The sequence below is a fragment of the Eubalaena glacialis genome, chromosome 13 (assembly GCF_028564815.1).
Source record: "Eubalaena glacialis isolate mEubGla1 chromosome 13, mEubGla1.1.hap2.+ XY, whole genome shotgun sequence".
NCBI lineage: Eukaryota > Metazoa > Chordata > Mammalia > Artiodactyla > Balaenidae > Eubalaena > Eubalaena glacialis.
In genome coordinates this window covers 46,419,060-46,438,905 of record NC_083728.1, presented here as the reverse complement: position 1 = coordinate 46,438,905, position 19,846 = coordinate 46,419,060, and the positions used below count along the sequence as shown (strand labels likewise).

At 38.1% G+C, this 19,846-nt stretch overlaps 1 protein-coding gene across 3 annotated transcripts in view; it reads left to right on the top strand.

The window, feature by feature from the left end:
* The window catches only part of TASP1 (taspase 1), a 241,449-nt gene that overhangs the window by 150,717 nt on the left and 70,886 nt on the right, over positions 1-19,846 (top strand). For all 3 annotated transcript variants that reach the window (XR_009703188.1, XM_061208372.1, XM_061208371.1), the window contains one exon: positions 1,752-1,862. Coding sequence is in view for 2 of the 3 variants with exons in the window: in XM_061208372.1 (XP_061064355.1) it covers positions 1,752-1,862 (111 nt within the window). In the remaining variant the exon portion in view is untranslated. The remainder of the gene's footprint in view (positions 1-1,751; positions 1,863-19,846) is intronic.

The window sequence follows — 19,846 nt, the reverse complement described above, 5'->3', positions numbered from 1 at the left end:
TTTTAAAACATAAACTATGAATTCACTATGTGTTTCAGTCTGTTTAGTCATTCTTATTGGTGATAAATAATTGTGTACTTTTCTAAGTTCTTTTAGAATTTGGTATTTATCACTTTTCCTCTAGGTTTGTAGTTAGGTCTTCATTCTTTGTATAATCCATGTCTTCTGCTAAGATCTGACAATATAAATACACTCTTGCTTGCATGATTAAGGACAAAAGGAAGATGTATTGAAAGACTTATTTCTAATATCTATGAATAAGGAATGGAACTGTTTGCCTCTGAGTCACACTTCAGCTATATGGCAGCATACTCTAAGAAACCTTGGAATTTTGTGGATAAAACCATAGAAATCAAACTTTTCTTTGACTGGGACCTGCAGAACAAGCTTTTGGTGTCAAGGCTCTTATGTTAAAGGTGATATATGTCAGAATAGAAGTCATAATTTTAAGTTTCTTGGAAAAAAATCAAGCATTGGAAAACCCTATATATTCTTGTATAACTACAGAGGAAAAAGTCTTTCTGACACATACTGTGTATTTTTGCTGTAATGTTAACTTCATGTGGTTTAGCTGTTTGCCTTGAGGCATGTGTACATAACCTTCTGAACACCCATTTAGCTTATAATATGCCAGTTTCCTAACAATTATTATTGTTCTAAAGTATAACATTTCACTGTTCAACATCAAATACGTACACAAAGGGAATTAAAATTTATGGAGTTTCCTGAGCTTACACAGTGTCTCTACATAGTAAGTGTCGAAAATGGTTTCTTTTCTATTAGCTTTATTTTAATTTTTCCCCTGATTATAAAAATAATATTGCAAACATTTAACAAAATAGGGATCACCATAATCCTGCCCACAAAGTAATATATTAAATTGGATACTTAGATGAATATCTAAGTGTAGATACTCACAAAGATCTTGAAGGATATTTACATTTACTTTACCAAAAAATACAGGGAAGTTATTTCTGACAAAACATAGGTGATTTAAAAAAAAAAAAAAACTTTCACAAGTTTTGAACAGTTTGTATTTTTGGCAATGAGTGTATAATGTATGTGTATACATAATATACATATATGTGTGTATACATACATGCATGTGTATATGGGGGGCAGAGGAAGGGAGGGGGGAAAGGAGGAGAGGTGTACATATGCAGAGAAAATTTCTGAAATGAATGGCACCAACATGATTTAACAATTACAGATAATATTTTTAAGGGAGATTTGTTGTTAGTGCCTAATGTCTGTCACAGTACATACTAGCCAAACAGAAAATGTGTGTTATATCAGCTTGTGTTGGTTTAAGTTTCATGAATTTAAGAACTTTTGATTAAAATATATTCACTACCATATATAAAATAAATAACCAACAAGGGCCTACCGTATAGAAATTATAAAACAGTTTTTTGTGGTTATCCAGCAATGGAAATGAAACAGAACCCTAGGTGGTTCCTAGGTAGAGAATCTAAATTCCTGTATTATGTGAATAATTCCTATGAAAAAGGGGTTTCCTTTTATTTTTCTTTGTTTCCTTTTAAGATTAGACGTGTGTTTCTTTAGTTTCTGTCAAATCTCTTTACAAAAATTACTAGATTGCTCGTAGAAATCATTTCATCCCTCACTGAATTATTCTCCAACATAACTACTTCTTCAGTGGTGCATAAGGGTGTTTTAATGCTAGTAAGACAAGAAGGATGTTTAGTACTGCCTTCCCTCAACCGTTCTTGGTTTCCTTGGCTTTGTAGGATGTGGAGAGCATCTTGTGCGCACCATACTGGCTAGAGAATGTTCACACGCTTTACAAGCTGAAGATGCCCACCAAGCTCTGCTGGAAACTATGCAAAACAAGTTTATCAGTAAGTATAACATTAAGAAAATTACTTCCTTGTAAATAGAGGTTGTTCCTCTGAGCTGTAAGCTTCATGAGTCAGGTGCCACGTTTGTATCGCTAGACCTAGGTCCAGGGTTTAGCGTGGACTTAGACCCTAAATTAACATTGGCTGTGAAAAGAAATTCCATCAAAATAGCTACTAGTGCATGAAATTTACCATATAACCAATGTAATGCCCAAGTTGTGAGACACTGTCCAGGATTAGAGTCATACACAGTAGAATAAAATTCTACTAAAACAAAATTCAAGGGACAACCTCATTTAAAAGTTTTTCTGTAATACAATTTGACTCTTTTTAAAAAGAAGTTAGTGCTGTATTCATGAATCCAGTGCTGCCACACACAGTTGTCTAGGGTTGAGTTGAAATCTGGCCTGGCTCCATTCGCCAAACCCATATAACCTGATGTGAGGCTGCATCTGCTTGGAGGAAGGGATGGCTTTTTCTAATCTGTAGGAAGATTTTGCGTAGCCTTGCAATGGCCCTGTAGATAACTGTTACTGTGGATTAAAACTATTTGACTCGGGTTTTTCCCATTATTTAACATTGAGCTTACCACTATGGAAAGGCTTGTGAAGTTGTATAAAAAATATAAAATGTAGTTAAAAATAAGTTAGGGGGACTTCCCTGGCGGTCCAGTGGTTAAGACTCCGTGCTCCCAAGGCAGGGAGCACAGGTTCGATCCCTGGTTGGAGAACTAAGATCCCACATGCCACACAGCATGGCCAAAAAATAAAATAAATAAATGAATGAATGAATGAATAAATAAATAAATAAAATTGAATTAAAAAAAAAAAAAGAAGCTTCCTCTAACTCCTCCCAGCAACCCTATCCCATAAAAAACAACAACAAAAAAAACCCCAAAAAACAAGTTAGGGTAATAAGCCATGAACACGTAAATGAGGGGAAGAGTATCACAGGGTTAATCTGGGGGGTGTCTCCACGTAGAGAATCAAGACAGGATAATATAAGGTGCTAATTATGTGGTGAGGACAACACAGACAAAAGCGTAGGAAGAAATCATCCGAAAAGGATTCATGGATGACGAACTCCTAGAACTGGCCCCAGGAGGCCGGGAAAGGTGGGGAAGAAAGGAGTGTGAGCACAGACATGACAGTGGGGTTAGGCATGGTGAGGGCTCGACACCTGCATGACTCTTACCTGGAGGGAAGTGTTCCTGACCTGCAGCGGGGCTGGATCGGCCAGGTGAGGCCAGGTCCCGAGGGCCTTAAAATCTCTGTGTAGGAGTTCATGTTCGATCTGATAGAAAGGAGAGAACCCTTATGTATTCTTAAGTTGATCAATAAAATGATGTTTTAGGGGAGGGTTTATAAAGTAGATCTCAGGTTGTCCAAGACCATCTCTATAGGAGACCAACATTAGGGGCTGGGAATGGTCCAGGCCATGGAGAGGAAATGGTGATTTTGAGGGAGGGGTCCATGGAGAAAGTGGAAATATTGATAGATTTTGCTGCTAGGAGTATGTAGCCCTCTGGGTCCAGTCAGGAGGTAGAAGCCATACATTAGGTTAATCAGGAGGAGTTTAATATAAGGAATTGTTAACTGTGATGAAAGAGTAACTGGAGGCTGTAAGGAAGCTCTCTGTGGTGCCCTAGAGCTGAGAGTGTCCAGGGAAGGACATGCTTGGGAGGGGCTCAGACCTTGTTGGGGAAGGTGTGGTTCGGCAGGTAGCAGAGAAGTTCACTGGTTTGGCCTGGCTGGGACTGGTCTGGAGTTGCTGGGCAAACAATAGGCCACCCTCCGGAGTGCAGTGTAGATGGGGAACAGATAATCAGCACCTGGTGGCTTGGTATGCCGTGGGAGCCCGGCATCAAGGGGGCGTGCAGAGGACACAGGACTGCAGGGCACACAGGCCACAGGGCCCCTGCAGAGGGGACGACTGCTCAGTGTGTGACCACCTGGGCCACAAGGGCTGTGTGCAGGCTGTGCAGGGCCTGGCCCAGGGAGTCCTGATGGGCATCTGTGTGTAAACACCGGGGACCTCTGGTTTCCATGTCGACAGGGCCCAGCCTGCCAGGTCACAGCAGGGCTGCGTCCTGGGCCTGTGTCTGGGGCAGACTTTACCAGATGTCCCACACCTACATTGACTCTTCTCCCCAGCCCATGGTGGACAGTGCAGGAAGGGTGCCTATTGTCACTCTTTTAATGTTCTCTAACTCGGTTTAATGCCTGACTCCTTGCCTTCGTTCTGTTAGTCCTCTCCATGTAAGCCTGGTCTCTTTTTACATGGCACTTTATATTTGTTTTGCTGCCATTTTGTCTTCGTTGGGTGGCATCTGGATTCCAGGGACTTTGTGTCACTGTGGAGGGACCATCTGGCTCATGGCCGCCCTCTTCCCTCTGTTGGCTTGTGCTGGGATGGGGCTTGCCTTCCACCTCCCCATGGGTCACTGGCCTCTCTCCCTGATGAATTCACTATGGTGTCCGTGGTCTTGTTGTAACCTCTGGCTTCTGCAGTACACATATCATCCACTGACAGCAGATGCTAGTGGTAATGGGGTCAGGTGGTCTGAAAAAATAGAATAATAAGGGGATTGTCAAGTCCTCTTGGCCCAAGCATATCAGGCTACTTTTCCACTCTATTCCTAGAGAGCCTTACCGGCCTGAGGGTGGCATGGCAATGGGCAACGTCCCTACCTGGCTTCCTGTTCCTTTAAGCCTCATCTGTTCTTGGGTCCTCTGAATCTAGGGCTTTGTCACTGGCTTCTCTTTTTCTTCCACCCTCACCAGCTTGGGAAGAGGAACAGAAACCTATACCAGGAATCAATGCTTTTCTTCTAGTTTTCCCAAAAATGTCAAGGTGTCCAGTCACACCCCTACCCCAGCCCTACCTTTAGGATACTGGTGGGGACCTGGCTAAGCAAGGGTTGCCCCAAACTATTTGCCAAAATTTAGGCTTTACCTATTTAAAACACTTTTCATCTCAAAGCTGTCTCTACTTAGAACTTATGAAAATCCACTCAAGGATAAAATATAAGTTTTATAATATAAGCATGCAACTGATGGGATAGATGGGGCATTCCAGGGATGGGAATTAAACTGAATTACTGGACTTCCCTGGTGGCGCAGTGGTTAAGAATCCGCCTGCCAATGCAGGGGACACAGGTTTGAGCCCTGGCCCGGGAAGATCCCACATGCCGCGGAGCAGCTAAGCCCGTGTGCCACAACTACTGAGCCTGCGCTCTAGAGCTCACGAGCCATGACTGCTGAAGCCCGTGCACCTAGAGCCTGTGCTCCTCAACAAGAGAAGCCACTGCAATGAGAAGCCCGCGCACCGCAACAAGGAGTAGGCCCCGCTCGCCGCAACTAGAGAAAGCCTGCACGCAGCAGCAAAGACCCAGTGCGGCCAAAAATAAAAAATATAAATAAATACATAAATTTATTAAAAAAAAAACAAACTGAATTACTTCCTCAGATTTAAGCATTGTTGCTTAGGCCTTTAATACGTATCATGCCCTCTTAGGAAAGATTTTTAGGGTAGAGAGAGAAAGAAAAACAGATTATAGGCAAGAAACAGCTGGATTTATCTGAAGGAAGAACAGAGTGAATAACTAGAAAAAATTTCAGTATGAAGAGATTTTGTACAGGTGCTTTCTTCCAGTTATTTGACCTGAGGTCATGAAAACATAAATAACGGTATGAACTACATGCATGCTGGTAAGAATTGCCTGATGGCAAATTGTGAGCTGAGGAACACGTTAGGAATGGACTTTGAGGTCTGCCTTGGGTGATTTTTCAGAAAAAGGTTGATGATGTTCATGTTACTACATCTTCAAATATATCAGAATCAGCCTTGGGTCTTCTTGTTCTTTTGTTTTAACAATTACCATCGTGGAATGCTGTTTTTAAGGGAAACCTTGGCCTGAACAGCCTGTGTAATTTATGTAATTTGCTATTAGTTGCCCAGCTATACCAGTTTTCACCAGAGGTGAAAACTCAACACTCAGGAGAAGTTCACTTCCTGGGAACCCTGCGATGGGTGTGTGATGACGGCACATGGTAGTTTTCTCCTTGTTGAGAGTGACCTGAACTCTTTACTGTGTCTGAAACCACAGATTCACTAGCTAGTTGGACATCTCCAGATTTGGGTCCATGCTGAGGAGTTCCTGAGCTCCACCCCTTTCTCTTCTGATGCTTTGTTGTTCTCTCCTTTGTATAACTCCCGAAACTCCTCAGAGAGTTGGGCTGTAGTACTTCATTTTTCCACTGAATCCCATGACCTAATGCATATTGAACACTCATCTTAAAAATTCTGGACTCTTGGAAAGGGAATCAGAAATTTCAGAACTCATCAACCCTGCTCACTAAATCGTTGAAGAAACTTATTTTGCAATAGTTCAGTGACTTGTCCAAAGTCACCTGGTTAGTCAGTGAGTGTTCATTCTGCAAGGTCACATTGCCTCTCCCCAGCCCCTTTTTAAGCAAAATAAAATGTGGAATACAGAAAAACAGTGTCCTGGGAGTTAAGACAGCTGGGTTCCACTCTTAACTCTGTGTCTGACTCACTGAATCTATCAAGTTACTGAAGTTCTGTTTTGTTTTCTCAAAAAAAAAAAAAAAGACAAGAAACAGTTTCTAAATTCCTCCACCATGCTAAATTTTATGAATTCTGTACCGTATTACACCTGTAAATATGTGGTTCTTTTTAACCAGGTGATTTGGAATTGGAAAATCAAAAATTTCTGGGACCACTTGGGAACTATCAAGAAGCATGGATGATATTTACAAAGTGGTTAGAATGAAATAAATTGAATTTACCAGGGACCTGGATGAGAAGCAAGGTCTGGTTCTTTCCTGTTTTAACAGTGATGAAATTAGTTGTTGGTTTTAGGACAAGCCTCTTTGTTCTCAGTTTCCTCCTGTATAAAATGAGGGGGCCTAGCTCGATGGTCCCCAGAGTCCTTTCTAGCTCCAAAATTCTATTTGGTCCCTGGTTTGTTCACAGGCCAATCTAAACTGTGTGTGTGAAAGTACAGTTGTAAAGCAATTTAGTCCTTAGTTGAAACTATAAATTAAAGCTATTAAAGGTAGATCGCAAGCTTCTATTGAGGTGATTTGGTCAAAATCCTTTCTGGTGATGGCTGTGGTAAGCTAGCCACCACTGCCTTGGTTTTGTGGAAAGGCATCATGATACTCTTCCTTTCTTGCTTCCTTTGTTTTTTCTTAAAAAAAAAAATTTGCATAAATAATATATCTAGAGATTCTCATTGCAGTGTATACTTAGAAACATTTTATATAATAATCAGGACAGACTTATTCCAAGACTCCGGTGGTTCTTCAGTCACAGTTCTGGTTTTCCTGCCCAGGCACTGGTTCCTGTGGCGGTTTCTGCTCATGAGGCTCTGCTCTGGTGCTGTGATTCTCTATATATGACTGTCTGTCTCTCCAACTGTAGGGGAACTTGTTTACCTTGTGACCTCACTTTTCTGACGGATCTAAGAAGAGTTGTTGATTTTTCAGTTTGTTCAGCTTTTTACTTGTTAGGATAGAGTGGTGACCTCTGAAGTCATTACATGCTGGACCAGAAACCAGAAGTCTCCTCCACAGTCTTTTTCCAATGGTTATTGTCATATTAAAATTTTTTTTCTACAATCAAGGATTAAAAAAAATGGTTTCCAGTTTTAATTTGTCTTGTTCTGATGAGTAAATTTTCAAATATAACTTGGCCTTTTATATTAATGTGTGAATTATCTGCTCATAGCTTTAGACCATTTTTCTGTTGTACTGTTTGGGTGATTTTCTTTTAATTGACATTTAACTTTTATTAATGGTAAAATTACCTTAAATAAAATATTCTAAAATGACACAGCAATAACCATTTGTACAGAATTTTAAAATAACCCTGTCTTTTTGAGTGGTGTTATGTTTGATAACTGTGACCTTCTGCAATAGTAAGGGATTTAAAAAAAAATAATTTTACACTATGATTAAATAATTTGTTTTTATGTATTTTTTCTAAAGTAGTCAGCAACTTATTAAAATAAAGATTTTTCCAGTTTTTTTTTGTAGTTTGAAACAAACTCTGAAATTATCTTAAATGTAGGGTTCTTTTAAAAATCTATTTTTGATAAATGAGGCTTTAATGTGATAGAGTAAAATTGAAAGACATTTTGAAGATTAAAATGTTCTTGTTTCCACTTGTATTACCATTATGCCAAGATCCAGAGCTTTGGTTTGACTTAATGTAGGAAGCATAAAACAGAATAACGAATTTGTGCATTTTTTTTAAAAAAAACCACTGTTCCTGTAACATACAAAATCCATAAAAATGGGTACTGTAAAAATAGTTCCTTAATAATACTTCATGCTAACCAGCTGATTATAGACTGAATGCTTAATTAAGTAAGGAAAAGAAATAAATAGATTTCCTTTTTAGTTGTGCTTTTTAAATTACACACACACACACACATAGACACACATATAAGAGCTCTTACAATGATTCAGATGTGACTTTTCCTATTCATAGTTATTTTTGAACAAACTTGGTTTCATGAATTATTCTTTTTTCATGCAAACTGTGGCTGCATGTGTGGTATGTGAACTTCAGGGTGGCATTATAGCTTCCTACCCAGTTCTCAACAAGTAATGTCATAGTACTTTTTTAAGGTGGTTTGGCTCTCTACTAAATATAATGGTTGATAAAATGTTATCTGTAAAAATCAAATTTCCCTTTTCTTCTCTTTGAATTTCTAAGCTAACTTGTTGGTATCATCAACCTACAGTCTATGTGACTATTATTGAAAAATTCTATGTGGTATATAGTATTACGATTAAAAAAAGAAGCTTTTGCTCTATGTTCTTTTATTTTATCCCTTTGGAGAATGCTTACACTCTTTCTGACATCATAGGTTTACCGTCAAATGCAGAATGCCATCAAAAATTGAGATTGAAGGCAGTCCACTCTTATGGTTTTCTGCCAACTTGAGAAATTATATTTGATAAATATTTTCTTTTAATGACCAAGTTCTTAGCTAAAACCCTGATAATTCATAAGCATTAGCTTTGATAAGAGGAACAAAAGTACATTGTCATTACACATTTTAACTTCTTATCTGAGGTCATATATTATTTTTCATGAGTTTCTTTATAATTTAGAAAACTTAAAATATATACTGGTCTCTTTACCAGTGCATTTTTGGATTTTTACAAGACTTTTCTCCTATTCTTCATGCACATTTCTTTTTTTCAAACACTAAAATCTTTGTCCTAAGAGTACTTATTTTTTTTAAGCCAATTCAAAAAATCAAAGATGTTTCTCCTTCATTATCATAAACATTGTGATATATAGCCTGTTGTACTCACATGTCCAAATTGCAAAATAAGGAAAACAATAAATTAGGCATCCCAAAGCATTATTTATCACTAATTCTTGGGCCTTAGGGTTTTATAAATACTTTCAGAATTTTTAACGTGTTTTTATTTAATAAATATTCATGAAAGTCGTGAATGTACTTTGCTGGCTACTGTGACAGATACACAGATAAATACACCATATCAACCTTACTGTCAAGGAACTTGCAATCTAGGAGAAGAAAAAAGGCAAATGTACAGTAAATAAAAAGTAAGATGCAATAAGTTTCATACTAAAGTTCAGGAAATATAGGGGACTTCCATTCCTGGCAGTTTCATCAGATGGAGATCCTGGAACCTTTGACTGCAAATAATCTAACAATGCTGGACAATATATTAATGGCAAAATCACGTATTCAAATGAATGGGTGAGAATCTTCGTTTAAGATTGTCCTGGTTATATGAAGCTCCCAGGGGCTTGACAGAAGTAAATGAAAATCCTTCCTGAAGCAATACTCTTTCAACTCAGATCTCAAAGAAGTGCTCGACTATGAATTCAAAATAAAAGCTTAAGTTAAAATGAAACACACATGAAGTAGAGTTACCATGAGAGAAAGTATGTCAATAGAAACTTTAACCAGACTACCAAAGACTTTAGGTATTAGAATCACTAGGTAGAAAATATGAAATAAATATTTTAGACATTGCTGTTTTTAAGTAGGTATAATCATTTCGGAAAAATATTCATGAGAAGTGGAACACGTGCATGCCCCACAACCCAGAAATCCTAGTCCTGACTACGTACATGTGCCCTGGGTGACACACACAGGAACATGTACAGCATGGCTTTTTCTTAACAACAAAAAATGGAAACCATTCTAACGTCCATCAGCAGGAGAATACTGTGTGGCAGTGAAAATGAATGGATTACAAAGACACACATCCATATGACTAAACCTTAAAATCATAACACTAAGTTAAAAATACAGTTCGCAAAGGACTCTGCAGTCAGTGTTGCCACCATTAATGTAACTTTGCAAAACCAGACACTATTTCATTATACATGCACATATGGTAAAACTATAAAAGAGAACAGGAAGTTATTGGAAAATAATTCAAGGTAGTGGTTTCCTTTGGGAGAGAAGTCCTAGGGAGTCTCAACAGTATTAGTAGTGTTGGATTTTTCTAGTCGTTCGGTGGATTAATGGACATTTGTTCTATTAATATGCTTCATAAATCATATGTTCCATATACTCTTTTTGTGTTTTATGAAAAACTTCATAATTAAACTCTTAATATGATAAAGTAGGAAAAGCAGAGTTCAAAAGAAGCAGAGGAAGAGGTGTCATATCTGGTAGATCGAGGAGAGTGTCATGAATGAGGTACCTTCGGGAGGGAAAATCTAGGACTGGTTTTGTGAGCAGCAAGTGATCTGATTTAACAAGTGGACAGAGTATATTAGGGAGAGTGGTGTAATTATAAATGAAAAAGAAAACCCCCAAATTGGACTTACTGTAATGGAGAGAGCCACATAAGGCTTTGGCAGTGGAGTGTTACAGTAGGACGTGGGATGGATTGGAGGAAGGAGGCCCTTTAGGTGAAGCTACTAATTTGAAGGGCATGGCAATTAGAGAAGCAGAACTAGAGTGGATCAAAGGAGAGTCAGGTGCCAGAGACTACTCTCAAAGAGAGAATCCTTGAGATTCTTGATGTTGACTGAATGGGATGGATGCAGTGAAAGAGGCATCAAAGTAACTGGAGTCTGTTTTTTTTTAAACTTTTAATTTTATATTGGAGTATAGTTGATTAACAGTGTTGTGTTAGTTTCAGGTGTACAGCAAAGTGATTCAGTTATACATATACATGTATCTATTCTTTTTCAAATTCTTTTCCCATTTAGGTTGTTACATAATATTGAGCAGAGGTCCCTGTGTTATACAGTAGGTCCTTGTTTTGAGTCTTCTGGACTTGGAATTACAAGGCCAATAAGAAATTATAAGAATGTCATGCATGGAACATTGGACATGTAGAGAGCATGGGGTTGATTTTGACTCCTGTGTTGGCATAGAGGTGTTTGTAGGCAAGACAGTCAGTTGGATATATGGGCCTGGAGCTTGAGAGGGAAGTTGAGACTCTGGGCTTGTCTTCGGAATTTATGGTGTCTTTCACAGAATGAATGATCCCGCTGAGGAAGCCAGATCTGCTTGCACATCATCTCCTCAAGGAGGTCTGTCCTAACCACCCTGCCTAAAATTTTAACTTCTCTTACTCTGGTTTATGTTTCTTCTTGGCACTTGTTTTATTCTGTACTTTTTTATTATCATCTATCTCTCTTCAGCACGGCATAAACTCTATGAGAGCAGAGATTTTGACTGTTATTTTCCCCCATTTCTGTCTCCCCAGCAGCTAGAAGAGTGTCTAGCAAAGAGAACATTTGTGGAATGAATGAATGAATGAATGAGAAGGTAAAAACCTTAGAGGGTGTCTGCCTTCAGGGTGGGTGGAAAGAGTATCCTGTGAGGAGATAGGAAAGAGGGAGAAAAGATGCGACCGAGGAGGACACTCATCTGGAAGCCAAAGACAGAAGGAATTTTTTGAGATAACCAAGGAGTTTCCATGTGTTTAGAGATATAAAGGAATATCAAGAAAAAGCTTTTAGGTCTAGGCATTTGGAGGGTATGAATCAACTTTCAAGCATGTGCAGTGGCAGGGTAAGAAAAGAACTTCTCTCAGCAGCTGGAAAGAAGGAGGACCAGAAATGATGGTCTTTCAGCCTTGGTGACAAGCTAGATGGGTTAGACTTCCATAGATGACTGGCATCGACAACTTGGCATGTAAACTATGCACCAATAGCACACAAACTTACTGAAGAACAATACTTTGCCTTTCATCTTTTTTCCTCTTTAACAGGAGTATATCTCATGGAGGGTCACCAAGTTGCAAAATCAATCATATTTTTTTTTCCCATGTGACGTAAGATACATATATAGAATCCCAGAATATCTTTAAGTGTATAGAGATTTTACAAATCAGAATAAACTTGAGTGAGTGGAGTGGGGACAGAAGGAAAGATAGCAAGTGACTACAGGGTTGACAGTCATTTTAGAAATGTGTGTGGTTTTCTAAGGGCCTTCAGGAATGTTCTTTAGGAAGCTAATGGCAGAATTGAATGCTTTTTGCTTGTCTCTTTTTGGGGAGTTGTTGTGCTGAGCTCTGAAATACCTCTTAGAGTGACATCCTTTTTTTTTTTTTAATAGAGGCTTAAGAAATAATCATATATCTCATTTAAAACAATGTGCAGAAAGCTTGTGCTGTAAGCTAGGAGGTTGGAGAATAGGAAGAGTGATTGGTTAGATTATACTCAGTGGAATTGTTGAAAGTGGTAAGAATCTGAGATATTATTTTCTTTCTTTGGCTAGAATGAATGGGTAAAACTCCCATTTATTGACCCAGGTAATCATCATTTGAAAATAAATAGTTCATCTGCTTGTTAAATTGAATAACTCCCAAATTTGTGTTTTCAGTGTGTGTTGAGTGTCATAAAGAGAATCATCACAATTTCCAAGAAACCCAGAGGTTACATTCTGTGATGTGGCTTATGCCTTGTTCCTAAAGGAGAGTCTTGAGATAAAGCTGGGTCATCCTGTCCTAGGGAGCTCAATCATTTTTCTCTTCTTCCTCTCCTCTTACAAATAAGAAAAAAAGAAAAACTTGTGATTGTATTAAATTACTAACAGAATTGATCAGCAGCAGATTAACAAAATGGACTTATCAGAATAAGTGGAAGTGGGTAGCCAGCAATAGATGTGTGACTTTGTAGGGCTTTGTGCATTCACAGCCTACGTTGGTTTTCTCCCTCTGGCCTAGGTTTCCTGTTTACACAAGACCCTCTAGCCTTCTCTTTGAGCCTGGAAATCCCATATATTTTGGATACTTGCAACTTTTGAAATAGCAGGGGATGACTGTGTCAACAACAGCAAATGTGTTCTTACTCAAGCTTTTTGGGAAACAAAGAAAAGACCATTTCAATTAGCTACCAAATTTTGATAACTGGAAATAATTTGGTAATATTATTTGGTTGGAAAGCAACTAATAAGCACAGTACTAAAAGCGGAAAAACAAAACAAAACAAAACAACTCTGTAAGCAGTGTCACGTTACTTTTAAAAACCCCATAGTTTTGTTGCTGGTCTATTTGATTTCAAAGGTGTCCAGATTTAGGGACTGTGGACTTGATTATAAAGGTTGGTGCCATCACAGAATTAGGAGCTGCTGAGCTACTCACAATACGTACTTTATTTTGAATTTTATGTTAAAAGATGTTTATGAAGTATTAGGATTTAATTAAAACCACTCAAAGAATTTGTTTCATCCCATGCATGCTGAAAAAAAAAAAAAAGAAAAAGAAAGATCTTTGTTTCCATATCAGAATTCTTTGTTTTTCCTCCAAAGGGTACTGATTAGGTGATCAAAAAGGGTTTTTGTCTGTTCCTTGCGCTGTGAGCACATGGAGAAAAATCACTAATATTAGTTACAGTAAACTCAGAGCACATAATTATAATGTTGCAAGAAGGAAAGGAAAATTAAATCATATGAAGCTGAAGGCTGAGTTGTACATATACTGACTGATTAGTTTGAATAGGGCTTAAGTTACATTTGGTGGATGTAGGTAAAATAAAGAAATCCATAATTGTTATAATAGATTTTAGAATTGTTTCTATGGTTGTGAAGTTGCTTCCCCTCACTGTAACCTAATTTTTAAAAGCCATCAGATATTTGAGAGTAACCATGATTTTTGAGCCTGTGAGAACCACATATTCGTGAGGGAAGACTAGAGTGCATGTAAACAACATTATTCTGAACCTTCTGTGAATGTGGTAAAACCCAGTCCATTCATTAGCATTAATCATGGGCAGCTCATGCTGAGGGCTTCTCACGTGGACCATCTGAGGCTCAACAACACTGATGATTTTCTGGTATTTACCTCATTTCTGGGTTGATTTTCAGTTTCAGATTGGGTAAGCTCAGAGTATCTTCTCTGTTTATTTGTTTTAAGTAGCAGATTTTTATTTATTTAAAACACTTAAATCAAGTAGCAGGCGTCATTATTTGAATTTGTGATAAGGAATTCTGTAATTGTATTTTGGGGGTAAATTTGGAATGGGTTTGCTGTTAGTCTGTGTGTGCGTTTTAGAGGGTTTTTTTATTAAGGTCAGAAACAATCCTGCCTGTCTTCCTTCCCTTCTTTTCTTTTTTTTTTTCCTGTAAAATATAATGCTTTGAAGAGCTCCTTGTTGTATTCCGTAACTATTTAGATACAAAGATGCAAAACAAACGGCCATTTTATAAATATAGAAACCTATATTTAAAGAATCGGAACCAAATACCAAATGACTGATAACCAATAAAAATAATGTAGTTTGAAATTAACTCCCTTTGGTTGAATGATTTTGAAGCAATAGCTTTTAAACAAAAATGTTTGGGAGTGATTAGCCTTTGATTTTTAAAAAAAATCCTTTTTAAGACGATTGGAGAAATTTTAATAGACTAAGTGATAGTACTTATTATTCATAAATGTTGTTTATAAATACTAAAACTTTATAAACATTAGTCTTATTAATTAGAATTATTATTAGTTTTAGATATAATTATTTTTATTATTATTATTTTATTTTTTTATTGAAATATAGTTGATTACCATGTTGTGTTAGTTTCTGGTGTGCAGCAAAGTGATTCATATATATATATATATATATATATGTGTGTGTATATATATATATATATATATTCTTTTTCATATTTTTTCCATTATGGTTCATTACGGGATATTGAATATAGTTCCCTGTGCTACACAGTAGGACCTTGTTGCTTATCTTTTTTATATATAGTAGTTTGTATCTGCTAATCCCAAACTCCTAATTTATCCCTCCCTCACCCGCTTTCCCCCTTTGGTATTGGTACGATTTATATAGGAGAATGTTTTGCCTATGTTCTCTTCTAGGAGTTTTATAGTTTCATGTCTTATATTTAAGGCTTTAAGTCATTTTGAGTTTATTTTTGTGTATGGTGTGAGGGTATGTTCTAACTTCATTGATTTATGTGCATCCGTCCAGCTTTCCCAGCACCCCTTGCTGAAGAGACTGTATTTTCTTCATTGTATATTCTTGCCTCCTTTGTCATAGGTTAATTGACTGTAGGTGTGTGGGTTTATTTCTGGGCTCTCTCCAATACCACGCTGTTTTGATTACTATAGCTTTGTAATACTGTCTGAAATCGGGGAGGGTTATGCCTCCAGCTCTGTTCTTTTTCCTCAGGATTGCTTTGGCAATCCTGGGTCTTTTATGGTTCCGTATAAATGGATTGCTTTGGCAATCCTGGGTCTTTTATGGTTCCATATAAATTTTAGGATTATTCTAGTTCTGTGAAAAAACACATGATAATATTATTGTGGTTAGGTAAGAAAGTGTCCTTGTTCTTAGGCAGTATCTTCTGAAGTATTTAAGATGAAGGGTTGTAATGTTTATCATATACAAATGGCTCGGAAAAAAGTATTTATGACTGTAATGCTTTTGCACTGAAGGCTGATGGTGACTGTGTGGGGTAATTGACTTTCTTTGTAGGAAAGCTTTTGAAAAAAGTAGCAAATCTTTGAGACTTAAGTTACAACAGAACTGTTTACTATTTAACAAAGCTGAGGGAACAGAACTGGTTTGTAGATGCTGAGAAATTAATTAAAATTATAACATAGTTCATTAAACAGATGAAAACTTATATTTAAGGAGAAATATACAGAAAATAAATGTGTTTAACTTTTAGATGTGCATTTATTTGACAGGAGAATTAAATTTTAATAGGGAAGCACATAAATATAAATATATGACTAATAGGTTAATGTTTTATTTTTGGATCTATGAAAAGCCCTTAGTATTTCCACTTCTCAGCTTATGCATCCAATCTAAAATCCATTATATTGTCACATTTAAAAATATTCTTAAGGCAGGCAATAAAGAATATAAACTGTCAGGGGTAACATTTCATTAATCACCTCTACGTGCTAACTTATGCACCCTATCAGAGTACACACACAGAGTGGCACACACTGTGGGCTGGCTTGTCCTGTAGTCATTCTCAACTTCCTTTGCCCTTCCATGCCTCTACTACATAGACTGTAAAAACTATTTACATTTTAAGGCTCCCTTGCATCTAGGAACAGCCATACAATATGGGTAACAGCCATACAATATGGGTCAAACCAACAAGACACAAGCATCTGTTTGAGGGTTTCTGGGAGAGCCTTTTGTCTTCTTGATGAAAAGGGCTGACATCACCTCTTTTCCCTTCTTCCTGTCCTGAATGTGAATGTGATGCCTGGAGTAAGAGCAACCATCTTGTAGCCCTGAGGAGACAGATCGGAGAATCACAGAAATCATGGCCTTGACACTGTAAACTTGCTGCTGCAAATGCAAAAGCCACTTTCCTCCAGACTACTTGTTCAGTGGGAAAAGTAAACCCCAAGTTGTTTAAGTTACAGCAGGTCTGGGTTTCTGTTAGTTGTTGCTGAATACACTCTGTATCTGTGAAATGGAGAGTGTGTTGAAAATATGGCCACTCATTTATTTTATGTGTGTGTGTGTGTTTGTGTACAGCTACATACATATATACATCCTTACATACTTAAATGAGGGGGATGCTCTTGTTTGAATACCTATTTGGTCACCTTATCCATTGTCTGTTTTTGCTAATAGAATTATGAATTTGCTCAAATGTTGGATGGCCGTGTGCTTCATGGTGCCCACCATGAGGCTGGTAGGGGATGATGGGGTAATTGTTATATTCTAGCCACTACCTTATGTGAACACAGCTATTGTGTTAGACTATTAAGCTTAGAGTTGATTATTCTGGCAGCCAAGTGCGTCAACCTCTGTGGTTAGTTAATAGAGATCTGTATGACCTGGTGGTATGTTTGTCCTTCCATAAGGTTTATGCTGTATTATCCCATCAGTCTTTTATTTATTTGGTGCAAAGGTAATATGTTCACAGGGTGCAAATTCAAAAGATACAAAAGGATAAACAGGGAGAAGTCTCTCCCACACTCTGTCCTTCAGCCAACCTAGCTCCTCTTTGTAGAGGCACCCAAGGTACTTATGTATCCAACCAGGGAAATCCCATGGATTTAGGTGTAGACTGGTGTGAGTGTTCTTTTCTTGCCTTTTACACAAACGGTAGCAATCTCTATACCAATCCTTCACTTTCCTTTTTTCACTGATTATATCTAGGCACTCCTCTCTGAATCAGTGCCTAAGAGTTTCTTTATTCTTCTTAACAGCTGCATAGTAACCATTGTATATGGATGTGTCATAATTTTATTATCCAGTCACCTTTTAGTGGACGTTTAGGTTGTTTCAGTCTTTTGCTATTGCAAACAGATGCCACAGCAAATGACCATGTATATGTCAATTTATCCAAGTCATTTAAAATTTGAAATGATATGTATATTGTTACTTTAGAAAATTATTTCGATTCTTAAAGATCAGCAGAGTGAGGAGGTATGACTGGAACAGGGTTGGGGGAAGAATGAGGCAAGTTGTTTTTGAAGGAACATGAAGGGCCTGTTAGTCGTCCCAGGAAGGTGGGGCACAGGAGAGCCTGTCTTTGCTGTCTGGGAAGATTGCAATCTGAGGCCTTTTCTGGTGCTTATCACAGTAACAGATGTTTTAAAGATTTGTATAGGTTTGGATGGTTTTTCTATTTCTTATTTTCTTTTCCTTTTGTATCAGTTGCATTTATTCACTGATTATAATAATCCTACATACTTATATAGCACTTTATACTTTTCAAAGACGTTTCAAATGCCCTGCTTCAATCCATCTTTTAAAACTTAAAGCTAATGTTGTATAAGTTATCTTCTTTTTGTACATGATTGGAAAACTCAGAACCAAAGGTCATGTGTCAACCTGCTGACCTGCATCTAGTCAGAGAGCTAAGCCTGCAACCCACATCTCTTAATTTCCTGGGGTAGGCACACACACAAATGATATGTGTGTGTGTGTGTGTGTGTGTGCGCTAACGCGCATGCGTGTACACACTTCAACACTCCCCTCCCCGTGTCTTCTGATGTCAGAGCCCTTGTTTACTGGGAGGAACCATTCAGACCCCATTTGGGTGGGGCTGACCCATCTCTCCTGCCACAGGGGTGAGCCTGTAACCCAGTTTAAAAAGATCAGAATAGTCGTCCTTCTGGCTGTAGTGGTTGGTTCAAGGATGAGCCCAGTACCCAAGTCAGGCCGATGAGAATCCTGCCTTGGGCTTTTCTGCCACAGCTCTGTGGAGGAACCATCTCTTTCTGCTTAGGTTGCAAGTGATAGGATGAGCAGTGTGGCTCCAACCACGTCTGAAGCTAGATAAAATCTCCAGAATTCCAAGTTATTTGAGGCTGGGAAATGATCTTTTGGGGATAGGAGCAAGGCTTGTCTAATTCACATGTCGTCTACTTTGGATGAAATCGCATTTTGTGTCTTTTATTCTGGGAGAAATTTACTCTGAGGGGAGCGGCATGAGAGGAAGGCTACCGAAGTGGGGGTCAGGGTCAGTTCAAGTCTCTATTCTCTTTTAGGGTCTTGGATAATTCATTTTCTCTCTTTAAAAGCTACTTATAGTGGCTTAACCAAAGATTTATCTTCTCTCTTTAAAAGCCTTCCTTTAAAAGCCACTTATCATGGCTTATCCGGAGATTAATTTTTCCTCTCATCGTAAGACATCCAGAGGGCCTGCCCCACTGTGTCTTCCACGTTCCTGCCCTCTCTCCTCTCCTCCTGCTCTGCTGCCCTTAGGGTGTGGCTCTCACCATTCCCTGGGATCACATTTGCATTTTAAATAGGAAGAGGGGAAAAGGGTTAAGAGCAAAAGGAGTGTGTCACCTGCGAATTAAAGGACTTTTCCTAAAAGGCCCTCTACTCAACTTCTCTTTGTGTCTTCTTGGCCAGAACTGTGTCCTGTGGTCACTTCTAGCTACAGAGAGACTGAGAAATTTCTGAGCTGGGCCCATCACTGTCCCCTCAATAAAATTGGACTTGTTTTAATTAGAAAGAAGGAGAGAATGGATACTAGGTATACATCTACTGTCTGCCACAGGGGTTGGATTAGATGATCCTTGGTCTAGATGGTCCTTTCTAGCTCTAGAAGTTATGAAGTCTGTTTAATAAATTCTGGGAGAATTGGTGGTTAAGGCTTTAATGCTCAGTGCAGCAGATCTAAAAATCTACATCAGGGTTTGGCAGACTGTGGTCCACAGGTCAAATCCTGCTAGCCACATGTAGAAAAAAAATTTTATTAAAACACAGCACCACTGATTGGTTTACATACTATCTATGACTGCTTTTACATTACAGTAGTGAAGTTGAGAATATTTACTGTCTGGGCTTTTACAGAAAAAGTTTGCCAATCCCTGGCCTAGATGATCCAGTAGAGCCCTTCCATCTTGATAGTTGCAAAAACATGCATTTATTTATTCATTCAGTAAGTATTTGAGCATACACTACATTTTAGGCATTAGACCAGGCCCTGGTGGGGGGTGTATAGAAATGAATAAAGCAAAGTCCATATTCTCATGGAATTTACATTTTATCAAGTCAGGCAGATAATA